The sequence below is a fragment of the Malassezia pachydermatis genome, assembly GCF_001278385.1.
Source record: "Malassezia pachydermatis strain CBS 1879 chromosome Unknown scaffold2, whole genome shotgun sequence".
NCBI classification, from domain to species: domain Eukaryota; kingdom Fungi; phylum Basidiomycota; class Malasseziomycetes; order Malasseziales; family Malasseziaceae; genus Malassezia; species Malassezia pachydermatis.
In genome coordinates this window covers 120,337-135,273 of record NW_017253139.1, presented here as the reverse complement: position 1 = coordinate 135,273, position 14,937 = coordinate 120,337, and the positions used below count along the sequence as shown (strand labels likewise).

The 14,937-nt window shown below is 53.5% G+C and overlaps 9 protein-coding genes across 9 annotated transcripts; 6 read left to right on the top strand and 3 right to left on the bottom strand.

Annotated features, from left to right (window-relative positions):
- Positions 1-1,024, top strand: Malapachy_2124 (hypothetical protein; the record flags this gene model as incomplete). The annotated part of the gene is made up of 4 exons (XM_018136616.1): positions 1-51; positions 83-153; positions 185-986; positions 1,022-1,024. 4 exons carry the CDS (start codon positions 1-3, stop codon positions 1,022-1,024), a joined length of 927 nt encoding a protein of 308 aa, XP_017992872.1.
- A 28-nt stretch (positions 1,025-1,052) lies between these two features.
- Malapachy_2132 (calcineurin-binding protein) lies at positions 1,053-2,587 on the bottom strand (the record flags this gene model as incomplete). The annotated part of the gene is made up of 4 exons (XM_018136624.1): positions 1,053-1,521; positions 1,549-1,859; positions 1,914-2,092; positions 2,122-2,587. 4 exons carry the CDS (start codon positions 2,585-2,587, stop codon positions 1,053-1,055), a joined length of 1,425 nt encoding a protein of 474 aa, XP_017993143.1.
- A 211-nt stretch (positions 2,588-2,798) lies between these two features.
- Malapachy_2126 (ribosomal protein l36e) lies at positions 2,799-3,385 on the top strand (the record flags this gene model as incomplete). The annotated part of the gene is made up of 4 exons (XM_018136618.1): positions 2,799-2,847; positions 2,900-3,078; positions 3,230-3,288; positions 3,331-3,385. The coding sequence occupies 4 exons, from the start codon at positions 2,799-2,801 to the stop codon at positions 3,383-3,385; spliced, it is 342 nt and encodes a 113-aa protein (XP_017992874.1).
- Positions 3,386-3,854: 469 nt separating this feature from the next.
- Malapachy_2146 (eukaryotic translation initiation factor 3 subunit 6) lies at positions 3,855-5,360 on the top strand (the record flags this gene model as incomplete). Its single annotated transcript, XM_018136638.1, has 1 exon — positions 3,855-5,360. One exon carries the CDS (start codon positions 3,855-3,857, stop codon positions 5,358-5,360), a length of 1,506 nt encoding a protein of 501 aa, XP_017993197.1.
- Positions 5,361-5,384: 24 nt separating this feature from the next.
- Malapachy_2113 (hypothetical protein) lies at positions 5,385-6,884 on the bottom strand (the record flags this gene model as incomplete). The annotated part of the gene is made up of 2 exons (XM_018136605.1): positions 5,385-6,695; positions 6,735-6,884. 2 exons carry the CDS (start codon positions 6,882-6,884, stop codon positions 5,385-5,387), a joined length of 1,461 nt encoding a protein of 486 aa, XP_017993053.1.
- Positions 6,885-7,040: 156 nt separating this feature from the next.
- Malapachy_2147 (rpa49-49 kd subunit of dna-directed rna polymerase i) lies at positions 7,041-8,573 on the top strand (the record flags this gene model as incomplete). Its single annotated transcript, XM_018136639.1, has 4 exons — positions 7,041-7,185; positions 7,217-8,216; positions 8,248-8,373; positions 8,414-8,573. The coding sequence occupies 4 exons, from the start codon at positions 7,041-7,043 to the stop codon at positions 8,571-8,573; spliced, it is 1,431 nt and encodes a 476-aa protein (XP_017993198.1).
- Positions 8,574-8,600: 27 nt separating this feature from the next.
- Positions 8,601-8,921, bottom strand: Malapachy_2138 (hypothetical protein; the record flags this gene model as incomplete). The annotated part of the gene is made up of 3 exons (XM_018136630.1): positions 8,601-8,619; positions 8,682-8,802; positions 8,831-8,921. 3 exons carry the CDS (start codon positions 8,919-8,921, stop codon positions 8,601-8,603), a joined length of 231 nt encoding a protein of 76 aa, XP_017993137.1.
- Positions 8,922-10,694: 1,773 nt separating this feature from the next.
- Positions 10,695-11,462, top strand: Malapachy_2123 (arf sar; the record flags this gene model as incomplete). Its single annotated transcript, XM_018136615.1, has 6 exons — positions 10,695-10,749; positions 10,799-10,891; positions 10,940-11,032; positions 11,069-11,285; positions 11,330-11,387; positions 11,433-11,462. The coding sequence occupies 6 exons, from the start codon at positions 10,695-10,697 to the stop codon at positions 11,460-11,462; spliced, it is 546 nt and encodes a 181-aa protein (XP_017992871.1).
- Positions 11,463-12,238: 776 nt separating this feature from the next.
- Malapachy_2141 (hypothetical protein) lies at positions 12,239-14,923 on the top strand (the record flags this gene model as incomplete). Its single annotated transcript, XM_018136633.1, has 1 exon — positions 12,239-14,923. The coding sequence occupies one exon, from the start codon at positions 12,239-12,241 to the stop codon at positions 14,921-14,923; it is 2,685 nt and encodes an 894-aa protein (XP_017993196.1).
- Positions 14,924-14,937: the final 14 nt, after the last annotated feature.

Sequence of the window (14,937 nt, the reverse complement as noted above, 5' to 3'; positions counted from 1 at the left end):
ATGTCGTATATGGACCGATTCAAGCAGGCTGCCCGTAAGGCAGGTACCCAGGTAGGCTCTCTATGATCAACTCACAGACAAGGCTAGCATGTATGCACAGCGTGCACAGACGCAGCTGGAGACACAGGCTCGCAATGTGCAAGCTGGATTTACGTACGTATTTGTGGCCCTCCCTAACCTACAGACTGCCTGCCGAATGCCAGCGTGCCGCTAGCATTTTGCAGGGATTCCTGGCGGACCCATCCAACCCTACGTCCGCCCTGAACTCCATCCCGAAAGCTGTCCTCCTGCAGGCCAAGGGCCTGGCTGTTTTCACAGTCGTTAAAGCAGGTTTCGTGTGGTCAGGCAAGGCTGGTAGTGGTGTTGTGACGGCACGGCTGCCGGACGGCTCATGGTCAGCACCCAGCTGTATTATGACTGGCGGTGTCGGGTTCGGCTTCCAAATCGGCGCTGATATCACTGAGTTTGTGATTGTGATGAACAGTGAAGAGGCTGTGCGCTCCTTTGGCATGTCGGGCAACCTAACGATCGGAGGCAACTTGAGCACGTCGGTCGGTCCGATCGGTACGGGTGCAGCTGTCTCCTCAGCCATCGTGCATGCCGCCCCGATGTTCACGTATAGCCGCAGCAAGGGCTTGTACGGTGGCGTGTCGTTAGAGGGCACCGTCCTTATGGAACGCAAGGATGCCAACGCACAGTTCTATGGCCAGCCGATTCCGGCCATGGACTTGCTGACTGGCAAGGTGCCGGCGCCCGAGGCTGCGTCTGTCATGTATGAAGTGGTCGAGGCGGCGGAGCAGGTCGACGAAACGGGCCTGCCTGAACAGGCGTATGTGCCCAGTCAGCAGTATGGTCAGACAGCCCAAACGCTGTATCCAGAACCGACTCACGCAGACACCGTCGCAGCGGCCACCGAACCGAAGACGGCATCAGAGACTGGTGCAACTACCACGACAAAGACGGAGGCCGAGACCGAGCTCAAGACTGTGACTCAGACTGAGCCGAAGACCAAGACGGAGAGTGATACCAAAGCGAAGTGATAATATGTTGATCTACATAGGTGGACGTGCTGTAGGCTGATGAAGGCTCTCTATTGTGGCTTTGACTTGATGAATGGAAGAACGTGGTGCAGTCATAGACTCCATCGTCTCACTTTCATGCAAGACGACGCCAGGGATCGTCATGGCTGTAGAAGGGATCAGCATCGTAGGCACGTTAGAGGCAGGCGCGGTCGGCGTCTTCTCGGACACATCCGTGTCGTCAGTTGTGGCCTGTGCGGCAGACAAAGCCTGTAGCGCTTCAATGAGGTCTTCTGCAAGGGTATCAGTATTAGGCCGATCTTCTGATCGTGGTTCCCAGCCTACCGGTGGACTGCCTGGCGGACTAATAAGGAATTCACGCTCAGGCGCTGGCGGCTCTAAATAAGGCTTGGAGGCCTCGAGGGTGCGCGCAGGCACATACTCCCCCGAAGGCAGTAAGACCAGCGGTGTAGGCCGATCAAAGTACACCCGCAAAATGGCGCTGACTGTCAGTTTCCTCAAAACGTACCCTTCCTTGTGTGCCGAGGAAAAGTCTCTCGTAAGCACACGAACGGGCTCACCTAGATCGCCATACTCTTCCCTTTCATACGGCAGCAAAAGTCGGTCCAGGGCATGCTTTACATACGCAGCCTCTTCAGGCTTTTCATACACCGCAATACACCGCCCAAACGCGGGCAAGGGAGAGCATGAGACCAACGTGCCGTACGAATGCAACAGGGTATGGAATAAGTCCATGAGCGGCTCAGACTCAAAAAACGCCGTGGGAATATTGGCAAACATGAGCGTATTCGTTTCGTCCCATGTTTGCGAAGTAGGTATCTATCGTTAATATGGTCGATAGCGTGCATCCGGTGTTTGGAAATCGGTCCTCACCCTTCCCGTAGATGTCTCCTCCTCTGCGTCCGAGGTCGCATCGTGGCCATCGTCATCCCCATGTGAAAGCCCAGAGCCAAACGGTGCCATCCCTGCAAAGGGATGCGCATCGTTGGATTCGGGAGCCACAGATGGATGCAGTGATGCACAATGCGATAAAGCCTCGTACAAGCGCTCCACTATAGGTAAGTCAGCATAGGATACATACGTGAAACGTCATCCCGCGCCAAGATCCACATTTCATGCACCTCCTCTTCTTCTTCTTCATCGTCCGCATCCCGCTCGGGATGTTCGTCCAGCTGACTGTACAAACAGGCGTCTTGGTACCAGTGTGAACCAGTTGCTTGGGCTTCCTCAGGCACAGATCGAGCGATGGCATGCAAGGCCACCATCGGGTATGTCAGCTGAAAGCCAGGTAGCAATGTAGCGTTGCCATCAGAGGGGAGAAAACTAAGATGCTCCTCTGTAAGCCATAGGCGACCGGAGGCTGATGCCTCTTTGGCATCCGTCGCAAGAGACGAAGGCACCGGCTTCATCACAACAAGTACGTCGTCGAGCTCCAATACAAGCCGTGGAGGCATGGACGCAAAAGATGAAGGTGTTGCCTCCTCCATCTTTTCTTGCGACGATGCATCGGTAAACGACGGAGGCTCCCCTAGAGGAAGGAGCGGCATCGTTGAACAAGACACACAGTGCGCACCACAGTCCCCGTCGACCCTGCGCGTACACGCGTTGCGGGGTGGGCCTTGCGCACGGATGCTGACTCATCATCCATCACAGAAATGTAGTCCATCACGTGACATTTTCTAGCTCTGTGGGAGGGAAGGCCGTCTAGCCCAGCGCCGCGTATTGCTGCTCCCTACCTTTCGTCAAGAAGCCAACAAGATGGGCAGCTCTTCGAACCCGGCTCACAAGGCAGGCGTCCCGCGCACTGGTATGTGTTCATCATCATCATCATGAGAATAGAGGGGCTAACATATTATCAGGTCTCGTTTGGGGTATTAACCGTGGTCACCCTACCACCCGCCGTGTCCTCGCTCCCCGGCCCGTCAGCAAGAAGGCTGTCGCGGGTGAGCGCGTGACGACCATCCGCAGCGTTGTGCGTGAGGTCGCTGGCTTCGCTCCCTACGAGCGCCGTGCTATGGAGTTGATCCGTAACTCGAAGGTATGTGTGACAAGCAAGCCAGTGCACACCACTTGGAAAGCATGGTGGTGACATGTATCGTACGATGGGGTGTGCTCTCTATTCACTATCTATGTCTTTCTAAGCGTCGATACTGGCTTGCGGGCATGGACTTGTATACTAACCGTTGCAGGACAAGCGTGCGCGCAAGTTCATCAAGCGCCGCATTGGTACCCTGCGCCGCGCTAAGCGGTATGTATCTATGATATTCTGAAAAATGCTAACATTGTACAGCAAGATGGAGATCCTCACCGGTGTCATCGCTGAGCAGCGCCGCAGCGGTCACTAAGGTGCTCGTTTCTGTACGCCTTATATACTAGCCACATAGTGGTCAAAAATGCACAGTCTCGTTGTGACGAGCCTTGGAATTGCATCTTGCTGTGTGAACGAACGATAGCTAGGAGAGTGGCTGCCAGATGCCCGCCCCATTCTGCTTATTGGGGTGGGGAGATGTTGTGTGGGTATACGCCTAGTGCGTCGACATCGTCAATAAAAGCCGATCTATCGTATAGGAGCTTGCTAGTTTTGTTGTATGGGAAGCCGAACGTTGTTCTGTGTCCAGAAGGACTGGCGGATCACTTGGCGAACGTCTTCACAAAGGTCGCGCACACTCAGTCCTGCTGATGGTCAGTCTGTCTATGTTAATGGGCGAGGGAGCGTGCATGTCAGCAGTTATGTAAAATGACCTAGTAGGTCCACATGCCCGAAGAAAACTGTCTCTGCATTTTCGGACGGCTTACGCTGCTGCTGGATCGACCATGGCGGAGTACGATCTGACGCAGACGCTTCTAGCGTACTTGGATCCGCATCTTGGCTTCCCTCTGCTGGCGCACTTGAACACGACTAAGCTCTTTGATGCAAAGGAGCTAGCGAAGGCGCAGTATGAGCTGGCTAAGCTGACCGACATGGTAGACTTTACCTTGCAGTTCCATCGCGAAGCGTTCCCTGGCGAAGCAGAGCCGAGCGACGTGGTGGAACGCGGAAAGATGCTGGAAGAGAAGAAGTCGAAGCTGGAGAAGGAGGCCGAGCGTGTCCTGACGGTGATTGAAGACCCAAATGTGGCCGCGCAACTGAAGCAGGACAAGGCCGTCAACATGGAGTGGCTGCAGAAGAACTACCAGCTGACCGCTGACCAGGTCAACGTGCTGTATGACTATGGCCGTTTCCTCTTCTCGTGTGGCAAGTACAAGGAGGCTTCGTCGTACCTATACCACTACTGGATTCTCTCGCCAGAGAGTAAGAACACCGAGTCGTGCCTTTGGGGTCGCTTGGCCTGCGCGATCCTTACAGGAGAGTGGGACCGCGCCCTGGACGATGTGCGGCTGCTGCGGGAGCACATCGATGCGCAGCGCACGACGGCGCCTGGCGCCTTGGGCCAGAACACTGCGACGCATGAAGAGATTTTGCAGAAGCGTGTGTGGCTCTTGCACTGGAGCTTGTTTGTGTTCTTCAACAACCCAACGGGCCGTGTGAAGCTGGTGGAAATGTACCTGAGCCCGGCGTACCTGAGCACGATGCAGATGTCGTGCTGGTGGCTGCTGCGCTACCTCGTCGTAGCCCTTATTCTCACCCGGCGGCAAGCGACGCGCGGCTTCGTTGTCGACAGCAGTGGCTCTTCGCAAAACACCAAGATGTCGACGCAGGCTGCGCTGCGTGAGGTCTCCAAGGTGATCCAGATGGAGTCGTACCGTCTGCGTGCGGATCCGTTTGTGGACTTTTTCCGTTACCTCTACGTGGACCTGGACTTTGATCACGCGCCGGAAGAGCTGGCCAAGGCAGAGAAGGCGATCTCGACGGAATTTTTCCTGCGTGACCATGCGACTGCGTTCATGGAGCAGGCACGTCTGCTTACGACAGAAGTGTACTGCCGTATTCACCAGAACGTCACGGTGGCCGACCTCGCGAAGCGCGTGAGTCAGTCGCCGGACGAATGTGAGAAGTGGCTTGCGTCGCTGGCGGCGGATGGCAAGACAGACAGCAAGATCGAGTTCAAGGATGGCCTGGTGCGCATTAACCAATCGCGTCCGAATGTATACCAGTCGGTCATTGACAAGACGCGTGGTATTACGCAGCGCACCACCACGTTGACACAGTCGATCGAGCGTCGTGAAAACCGTGTGCGCAAGACGCCGTCGCGTTCCGACAATGCTGACGCAGATGTGGACGTGGACGCTGAGGCGGAGAACGAGGCGGACGTCGATGCAGAAGCCGAGGGCGAAATGGAGGTAGACGCGGAGGCTGAGGCGAAGGCGCCGGCTTCGTAGTACGTAAAATCACTACATGCTTCATTACATAAAAGGGTAGACCTCCTCTGGCTCGTTCGCACCCGCAGAGGCTTGCGCCGGCGCGGATACGCCAAGGACTTGGTACTGCTTGCCCATACCGTGGGCGTCAATCAGACGAGCGGCCGCCTGCTCAATGACCTTCGCACGCGCAGGCGGGTTTGACTCGAGCAGTTTCTTGACACGAAGCGATAGACCCAACGCCGTCAAGAACTCGCGCTGAGGCATTGGGCCATAACTCAGGGAGTCGGTCGTCCCCACAGCCTGGGCCAGGAAACTAAAGTCCACATTCGCCGTCAAGTCCGATTGGCCCGGCAGCGAGAGAGGGTCCACAATCTTGTGGGCACGGAAGGCACGGAAACTGTGGCTGAAGAAATGGTTCGCACCATAATCGATCATCAAGCCACATCCGCCCATGGATGGCTTGGTCCGTTGCGCCGCCACGTCGGCACTGGGCGCCTCCGTCTCTCCATTGGTCGTGGGACGCAAAGCAGGGTAACCGGACACCAATTCGCCAAAGCGACGAGCCGCTGCCCAGCTAATGGGGCTCACTTCAACGCGCTGACCCGGCTGGAGCGCCTTGAAACGTTCCGAGTTGGCCGCCAAGAGCTGCGACCACGGCGTAGCACCCGGCGACAAAACAAAGCGGAGCTCTGGCTCCTTGTCCTGGTCCGATTTGCCCAGGTCAGAGGCTTTGATGACGGTCACAGGCCTCTTCGCCTCGTCAATATCGACCATAACCTCGCGCCATCCATCCAGCTGCTTCTCGAAGATGTGAATGGGCAACGCATCGAAGAATTCATGTGCCATGACGATCGTCCATGCATCCGGCTGTACCGGCACTTGGTCGTAGGAAGCAAACCATTCCACACGAATCTCATGCTCCGCCAGCGCGTCGATAGGCGTATCCGCATTGGCCAGCGAACGGCCGAACTTGCCCAAGGTCTCGTTCAGCATCGCTTCCTGGCGCTCAATGAACAAGGGCGAGGCCTCGACCAACTCAATGGAACGCAGCGCCGCCAACATATCTGGGAAGGCAGCAAACGTACGAAGCATATCACTGAGCAGCGTACCACGTCCGGGACCCAGCTCTACGAGGCGCACGCGCGACGGTTGGCCAGCCGATTGCCAACGAGAGATGAAAAAAATGGCCATCAGCTCACCAAACACCTGGCTAATTTCAGGGCTGGTAATAAAGTCACCACCTGCACCCAGGATCCCCGTCGTATCCGCATTGCTTTTACTTGCATAGTAGCCATAATCAGGGTTCGTAAGACATGCTTGCATGTACGCAGGAATCGTAAGAGGTCCACGAGTCTAGGTGGGAGTTAGCCAAGGAGCAACCTCTGCACGTACCTTGATCGAATCCACCAGGATCTTTTTAAGGGCACCTTCATTCGTGTGTGCATCTACAGAGTTCCACCGCACACCCTTCAGTAGCAGTCTACGCGGATTGTGAGACCATGGTGCGCGCACAGCACGCAAGGCAGAGCGACCCCACCACATGACGCACGCAGCAAGCGAAGCTTGCAAGGCCGGCTGTCATCTCGTGCACGCGCCTGTCGACAGTGGAGGCTTGCTAAGCTGCTTCGTCCCCCGTCAAAAAAAAATGGGTCGGCAGGGAGGGGTGCGTGAGCTCATTCCACCAGCTGGGTCCCCACGATGCCGTCGGAGTCGAGTGCTTCCAAGCGCCGTGCATCGAAGGAGGTTGGATCAGAGCCCACTTCCAAACGCAAGGCGTCCAGCTCCAGCAAGGACGCTGTCACACTGCAAGCGGATGACACAGAGCCAATCGGCCCAGTCTTAGGTACGTCGCCATCGTTGGCGCTAACAGGCAGTATCTCTGTCGGACTTTTGCCCAGATAAGCGTACCAAGTTCCACTTGTACCGTGCATCGAACGATGGGAATGATGAAACACCTCATGCGCCACAGTCGGCAACACTAAACGACCGTCTTTTGCTGGCAGGGGATACCAATGTGATGCAATACAATAGTAGCAACTGGGGATGGGGCGCTTCGGCGCAGACCACGCCAGAGCTGCGTCGTGAGACACGTGGATACTCGGGCAACTATGTGCTGGGTGTGTACGATAAAAAGACCAAGCAGGTGACGTTGCGCACTGTGCCTCTCTTTACGATGAACCGCTCTGTAAAGGCCTTGTCGCAACTTAGCGCTATGGCGACAGAGACAGGTACGAACGATGGCTTTGACTATACCAAGGCACGCCGCGATCTTGGTGAAGCCTTTGGCAATAAGAAACAAAAGCAAGCAGCTCGCAATATGGACCGTATGAAGGTCAATACAGAGAACATGGACAGCATCCTGGAGCATGTCGCCTCGGGCATCGATGAATCGGCAGCCACTCTTCCCTCCGAAAAGGAACTAGCCGCTGCGCTAAGTGCTAGCCGTGCACTGCCACAGGCCCATGTCGACGCGGGCGAGCCGGCTGATGTATATCCCATGGACGAACTGGTCCCTGCGACGGTACTGAAGGCATTGCACACACGTCACTTGCTCAAGTGCACATCGCAGGCAGACCTCGGAAAGTCTCTTCGCTCTCTGTCCCTCCCATCGCCCTGGCTGCTCCCTCGCATGTGGCAGTTGGTGCAAACTGCTCAAAATGACGCAGGCTCCTCGTCCAAGGCGATGGAATTGGTTCGTCTTGGCTACTATATCTCCATTCTTCTCGCTTTCCGTAAGCAAGCTCGGGGCCTGGGTAAAAGCGATGATGGCGCGTCGCATGTGGCACAGAAGATGCGACTGCCAGACCACGAGAAGGACATCGTCATTGAGCACCTCACGTCGCAGTTTGCAGAGCAGGCTCGTAGCTCGCAACGGTATGTTGCACACCAAAGCTAACAATCTCAGGCATGTATTGACCGCCACAGGCGAGACGCGCTTGCTGGCTCATATCCTAGTGCTGGGTCTGCATCTTGAGGAATTCAACATTGCACCCCAGCCTGTGGCCCAAGAGTTGGCTGTCCCCGTGCAGAGGTATGTGCATCATGCGTATATGGGTATCTAACTCTACTAGAGTGAACGAAATGTTCAAGTCTCTGGGCTGCTCGAGCTCACAGGCGACACAGCATGGCGTCGATGAAGAAGGCGTGACGACCACGCAAGAACGACGATGGCGTCTTCGTCTTCCGCTATCGTTCCCAAGTCAACGGAAGCGCGGGCCGCCGCGCCGCTAAATAGCGTTGCTCGTAGACAGAGATGTATCAGGCAAAGACGCCATGGCTAAAGGGGGAATGTGACGCCCCCTCTCCGCAGAGGCGGAGCGTGCATGCAGATCATAGTACTCTTGCAACGTGATATGGCGCACATCGGGCGGAATTTTATGGATGCGAGCGTCCATTTGCGCCTTGGCCGCCTCCAAGTAACGATATGCACTCCGCTCGACACGGGCAATCTGCTTCTCGCCTACAGGTTAGTGCACGACGAGACATACATTCCAGGTCAAAATTCTCCAACACCTCCTGGATCTGCGCCTCTGTCAGCTTGCGAGAGGTACGTGTAGTACGTGTACGCTTACGCCCCATCGTGTCAAGGGAGCAAGGGCCATCACAGCGTTGGACATTCACTGGCACTGCAACGCGCTCCTGATCAGGTCACGTGAAGAGCATATGCACCTCGCGCTCTCTCGCAGAACGCGCTTTGCACCGCCATGACGCAGCGTGTATGGACCAAAGCGGACATAGAAGCTTACAAGCTGTCCAGCCTAAGTACATGGGGAATGCTTCCTAGTTATCATCGACACCAATATGGTTATTTCCAGATTCACATGGGCGGCGAACTGACAGCGGCATGGAATCGGTCCCTGATAAGTGGTAAGGCTACTACATGGAGATACTGGCGCATACCTTCGCATGGGCAATATGCAGTCCTACTACTGGCTGATGAAGGCGATAACATACCCAACCCTGACAAGGAGCCATTGCTCTGCCACAAGCCATGCAAAGAGCCCATTCCATTCGAAGCATTGCATATCCTCCATCAAGCCGCGAAATGGCTTCATCGATTGCATGCTTCAACCCCGGTCACAAAATGGGTCGATACGTATGCAAGTGACCAAGCTAAGTCGTGGCTGCAAGGGAGTAATAGGCACTGCCGCGTAGTTGGGACTCTATATTCGGCCCCGGATGGCATGAGACAAGATCTGGAACTACGCTTTCATTGTCTCAGCATAGCAGACGTGGACTGGAAGCATGAATGTATACAGATCCGCATGGACAATGTCAGTCAGCAAATCCGTATCCAAACCTATTCCAGGACAAGTCAAATTGAAGAACAGAAGCGAAAGCATCAAAGTTTGCACGTAGAACAAAAACACGCAAAAGACCGTCAACCTCGCACACTTGAGCAGTGGGCAATAGCCTATGCGGTGCAAATGAACTCGTTAGTAGCAAACAAAGGCCCTGCACTGCACCCCAAAATCCAGACATATGGCAGCCTCGAGCCTCACCCGTTAGACAAGTACCAAAAGGCAGACTTGCTCCGGCGCGAGAGACTCTGGTATCAAAATCATCATACGACTTGGCCATTTCGATAAATATATGTTGGGAGGCAGCGAAGCAGCCCCGGTCAACGAGCAAAACATGGTCTACCGGCACGCATTAGTAGCCTCCCTTTTCAATGTAGGTCCGCGTCCATGTCGATGAGCCATGGGGCGACACACCAACTTGGTATAGCAGACAACGTAAGAGTTTAAGAAAAAGAAGTGTGGAATTTTTTTGCTGCGTAATATTCTGGCTCGAAGCTCCATTTTCTGGTATTGAAAATCGGGGACCCTACATTTCAGATAGAATGAGTGAGTACTACGTGATATATCAATCCTGGTTGGAGTACTAGAGTTATTTAGCAAAGAGGATGGTGAAGGAAAGGGACAGAGAGGGAATGAGCAACTTGTATTGCAATGCTAGCAGGTCATTCCACAAATCAACACTACATTGAAATTAGGAGTCTCGTAGAAAAAAGAGCCAAAACATAGAGACAGCTCATCCTACTCTAGCACATAAGAAAGTACAAACACGAAAGGCATACAAAGGCTAGACTCCCCTTGGGAATTCACTCTGTACCTGGACCATCCACCAAGGCAGAGCCCTACGCGTCCGTACGCCACAAGACAATCGGGCCTCCTCACATAAGCAAACTGCGGCACGCGCCAGCAAATGCGACACCTGCATGCCTCCCGGTGGCCAGAACACGACCTACAAGGCTACATCAACACATAAGCAAACTATCGTGTTTGGTTGTCGTTTTCCGGCCCCCGTTCACAACAAGAAACTTGTTCACTTTCGACACGTACTAACACAATGGGATTGTCTGTGTCGCGACTGCTCTCGGGCCTCTTCGGCAAGAAGGAGATGCGTATGTATATTCATACTATGGTACCTTCGATGTGCTAACACATGATCAGGTATCCTGATGGTAGGTCTGGATGCCGCGGGTAAGACCACCATTCTGTACAAGCTCAAGCTGGGTGAGATTGTCACCACTATTCCCACTATCGGTATGTATTTTGTTGGTCTAGGGAGAGTGCAGAGGCTAACACGGACAGGTTTCAACGTCGAGACGGTGGAGTACAAGAACATCTCGTTCACCGTGTGGGATGTTGGTGGTCAGGACAAGATTCGTCCTCTCTGGCGTCACTGTATGTATTTTTTGATCAAGAACAACTAACCTTAAGACTTCCAGAACACCCAGGGTATCATTTTCGTGGTTGACTCTAACGACCGTGAGCGTATTCCCGAGGCTCGTGAAGAGCTCCAGCGCATGCTGAATGAGGATGAGCTTCGTGACGCTCTTCTCCTTGTATTTGCCAACAAGCAGGATCTTCCGAACGCGATGAACGCTGCTGAAATCACCGATAAGCTTGGCCTGCACAGCCTGCGTCAGCGTCAATGGTATGTATTACAAAATAACGATGTGTATGCTAACAGGTCTCTAGGTTCATCCAGGCCACTTGCGCCACCAGTGGTGATGGCCTGTACGAGGGTCTCGAATGGGTATGTATCAGGAGTACATATAAGGACACTGGCTAACTCCTTCAGCTGAGCACTAACCTCAAGCGCCGCTCGTAAACCACGGGTTTATGATATGGTCTCTTGAGCCGGTTTACTGTTATTTTGTGTACTTCCAGAAATGCAGTGTTTAGTAGCAGGAATGGAAGTGTGCCATTTGGCCTCTATGAAACTATAATAGCTGCTTGTGTGTTCAATGTCTATGCGTGAGAGAAAGGTCTTTTTTAAAGATGCGATTGTGATAAGAAATTTCGATCAAGTCAGAGGACCGTGTTCAACCATGTTAATCAAAAGGTCACTAGACTGTGTAGGTATAAGCACCCTAAATGCTACACGAGAGCGAAACCTGTACGATAATATTTTCTATGTCCAGGTGAGGGTCGTAGCAATCCAACCCGGCAAAGATTCCGCGTACAATGAAACTTTCAAAATAGGACACTTTCTTGCGTTTTCCTGTTCTACTTCAATTTCACGTGAAAGGCCGTGTGGAGGTAGGCCGTGCGATGCTAAATAAAAAAAGCGCCACCCGGAGGATCGCCGGACCTTACACATCTGCATTGCATCACCATTGGGAGGAGAATACATCGGCTATCTTTGCTGAAGTACTGTAATACAATACCAAGAAGACTTTTTAATAGGAGGACTGCACTATGGAGGGAAATCAGCCCAAGCGAAAGCTTTCCCGTAGTGTCGTGGGATCCATAAAAAATGTTTTCACACCTTCCAGCCGAAAGAGTCACGATAAAAAGGGCGAGGCCTCTGGGTCCGAACTCTCACGCTCAAGTACACGTTCAAGCTCCTTCTTTCATAAAGATTTTGTTTCCAGGAGAAGGAGCATGGGTGTGGTTGGTGATGAATGGCATCAAACACCAAATACACGCGAATGGCGGAAAAGAACTAAAGCTGCGCCTGCTATATCGGAAGCGGGTATCGCTCAAGAGAAACTAGATGCGAATGACTCGTCCGGGTTTGTTACGCCTCCTAATGAGCTAGAAGCCGATACGACAATGCAAGCCGACGAGACAGAGGAACAAGGGGATGCCACAACAGCTATGCAGCGGGAGGAGTCGCAAGGACCCACCATGCCAGGTGGACATATACATGGTCTAATAGCGGATCCCTCGGACTATCATAAGGACGGGCTAGGGAAGAGTAATGGCGCGCGTGAGCTGATCATGGCATCATTGCGGCTTCCGTCTTTGCTAGGATTGGAAGACTCCGCCAGTGGGTATACAGGGTTTCTCCCTTGGACAAGAGAAACTGAGGCGGATGGTTCGACCAGGTCGGCTGCAGAGAAAGACCATGGGATGGATAAGCAGCATGGTATGATGCATATGGATGCAGACTCACCTGGGTCCGAAGAATTTGAGCTCGTCGAGAAAGACCAGGTGAAAGAGGATTACTTTTCATACCCGGCGCAGCGTAAATCACATCGATCTTGGAGACCAAGAAGCAAGAGTAAGAGGCCTAGAGCTTCAGTGGCACGGCTAGCGGATGATCATGATGACTTACGCTTCTCATCGCCAGCGCATTCTGATGTGGATGAGACATGGAGTATCATTGACGAAGAAGATCACTCAGTGAAGAATGGCGCGCCTGAATTTCATCCAAGTGCGCCGAGCTCGACAGCACTCAGCAAGACGCTGCATGAGCTGGATGAAGTGGAAATCAATGAATTCCTCAATCACTTTAGTCGGCATACTCGTGAAGTTCATTTGCCAGGCGCCGTAAAGCACTTTCTTCGTATGCCACAATGGTCGGACTTTGTCTACTCCTCCGATGAAGAAGAAGAGGAAGGAGCGGAACCATTTGCTCCTAGTGCAGGACTGGCGGATCGGCATCGTCGTTCACGTCTACTTACGCACGTAGACCGTGGCTTGCATCGACTGGAGAAGCCTGAGATGGTAGAAGGGGTCACTTTATCCTCTTCCACTGGGAACCTTCTCAGCTCGAAGGAGAAGGAGGGCCGTTTATCCGAGCCCATTGCTTCATCCAAAGTCCAGGATTTGCCTACGAGCGCAGCGAAAGAGCTGCCTATGGTGCCAAATCCTATGGAAAGTAATGTGCGAGGAAGTATACCGACAACGCCCACAGATGCTACGCCCATCCACACACCCTTGTCTTATGATTCGGATACGAACTTGGACAATGCACCACCGTTTACTGATATTACATTTGCAGACGACAAGCCGTTGCCGCACCATACAGTGCAGAAGAAGGACGTCACAGGCATCTCTTCGGAGATCCAAGAAGAACATGTGGATGGTGTGGCCTACTGTATTGCGTACTTCCTAGCGTTGGTCGAGCAGTATGCGCCCGATGATCTAGACGAAGCACCTGTGACAGAGTACCGCGAGAGTCGTGCACGATCGCATGTGGAACGCTTGTACATTATTGCGCCGTTCTGGGAGCAGTTGGCGATCTATCTTCGTGCGCTGTACAGCTGGGAAGATAGCCGCCGCACAGCTGCTGCGGCGATGATTTACTTTGTATTATGGTATACGGAACTGATTCCTACCGCCTTCTTTTTAACACTATTCTACTACGTGCTACAATTTCGGTATTTCCCGCAAGATGAATCACTACTGCATCAGCGGGTGCACGAGCGTATGGTGCGCGGTCAACATGCGAATCGCTTAGCTGAGCGTTTGAAGCGACGTAGTCGCTTGGATATTCTGGACTTGTACAAGCGGTGGGCGAGTACCTACGGCGTGTTTAGCCAAGTGGCGACGGGCGACGTGGCTGACTTTCATGAGAAAATCAAAAACTTGCTATTATGGCGCAATCCCAAAGCAAGTCAGCGTACAGCACTGTTGCTTTTTTTGCTTGTGATCTTCACCATGTTCTGCAGTGCTGCACTGGTCCTCAAGACGTTCTTTTTTGGCCTTGGATTTACTTTTTTTGCGCTCATGCCGCTGCAAACGCTGTATCCACGCTACCGCCGTGCGCTCAACCCGCTGTGGTGGGCCGTGCTGGGCTCGCCTACCGATGCTCAATGGGCTGTGCAACTTCTTCGTCAGCGTCATGCTCGATACCAAGACTGGCTCCTAGCTAACACGGACTCCTACAAGGCAAGTAAAAGCGGTGGAGCTAGTGGATCCGATACGCCACACTCCCCGGGAGGTGCCAGCGATATGCCGAAATCCTACTTCAAGCGACGGGATCCTGCAAACCATGCGGCGAAGCAGAAGGAGGAGCGGCAATGGATGGACAAGCGCAAGTTGGATTCCTTTTTGTGTCAACACTATGGTGTACCTGGCCATCTGGTGGTCACGCCGACACACATGTATTTCTCGCCGGTACGTGTCGTCGGCTCATCAGGGAAACATTATGTGACGCGCTTGGAGGATATGATTGGGTTGCGAAAGACGCATCACAACCGGCTATGGCTGTGGGATAGCCATGGCCTGAAGATCACGCGACGACACAAAAATTCACTCATCCTTTCCAACATGGCCCGTCGCGATGAAGCTTTCAATCTGTTGTTGACGATGGCATCGCACCATATGGAAGACATGTAAAGTAAATAGAACTA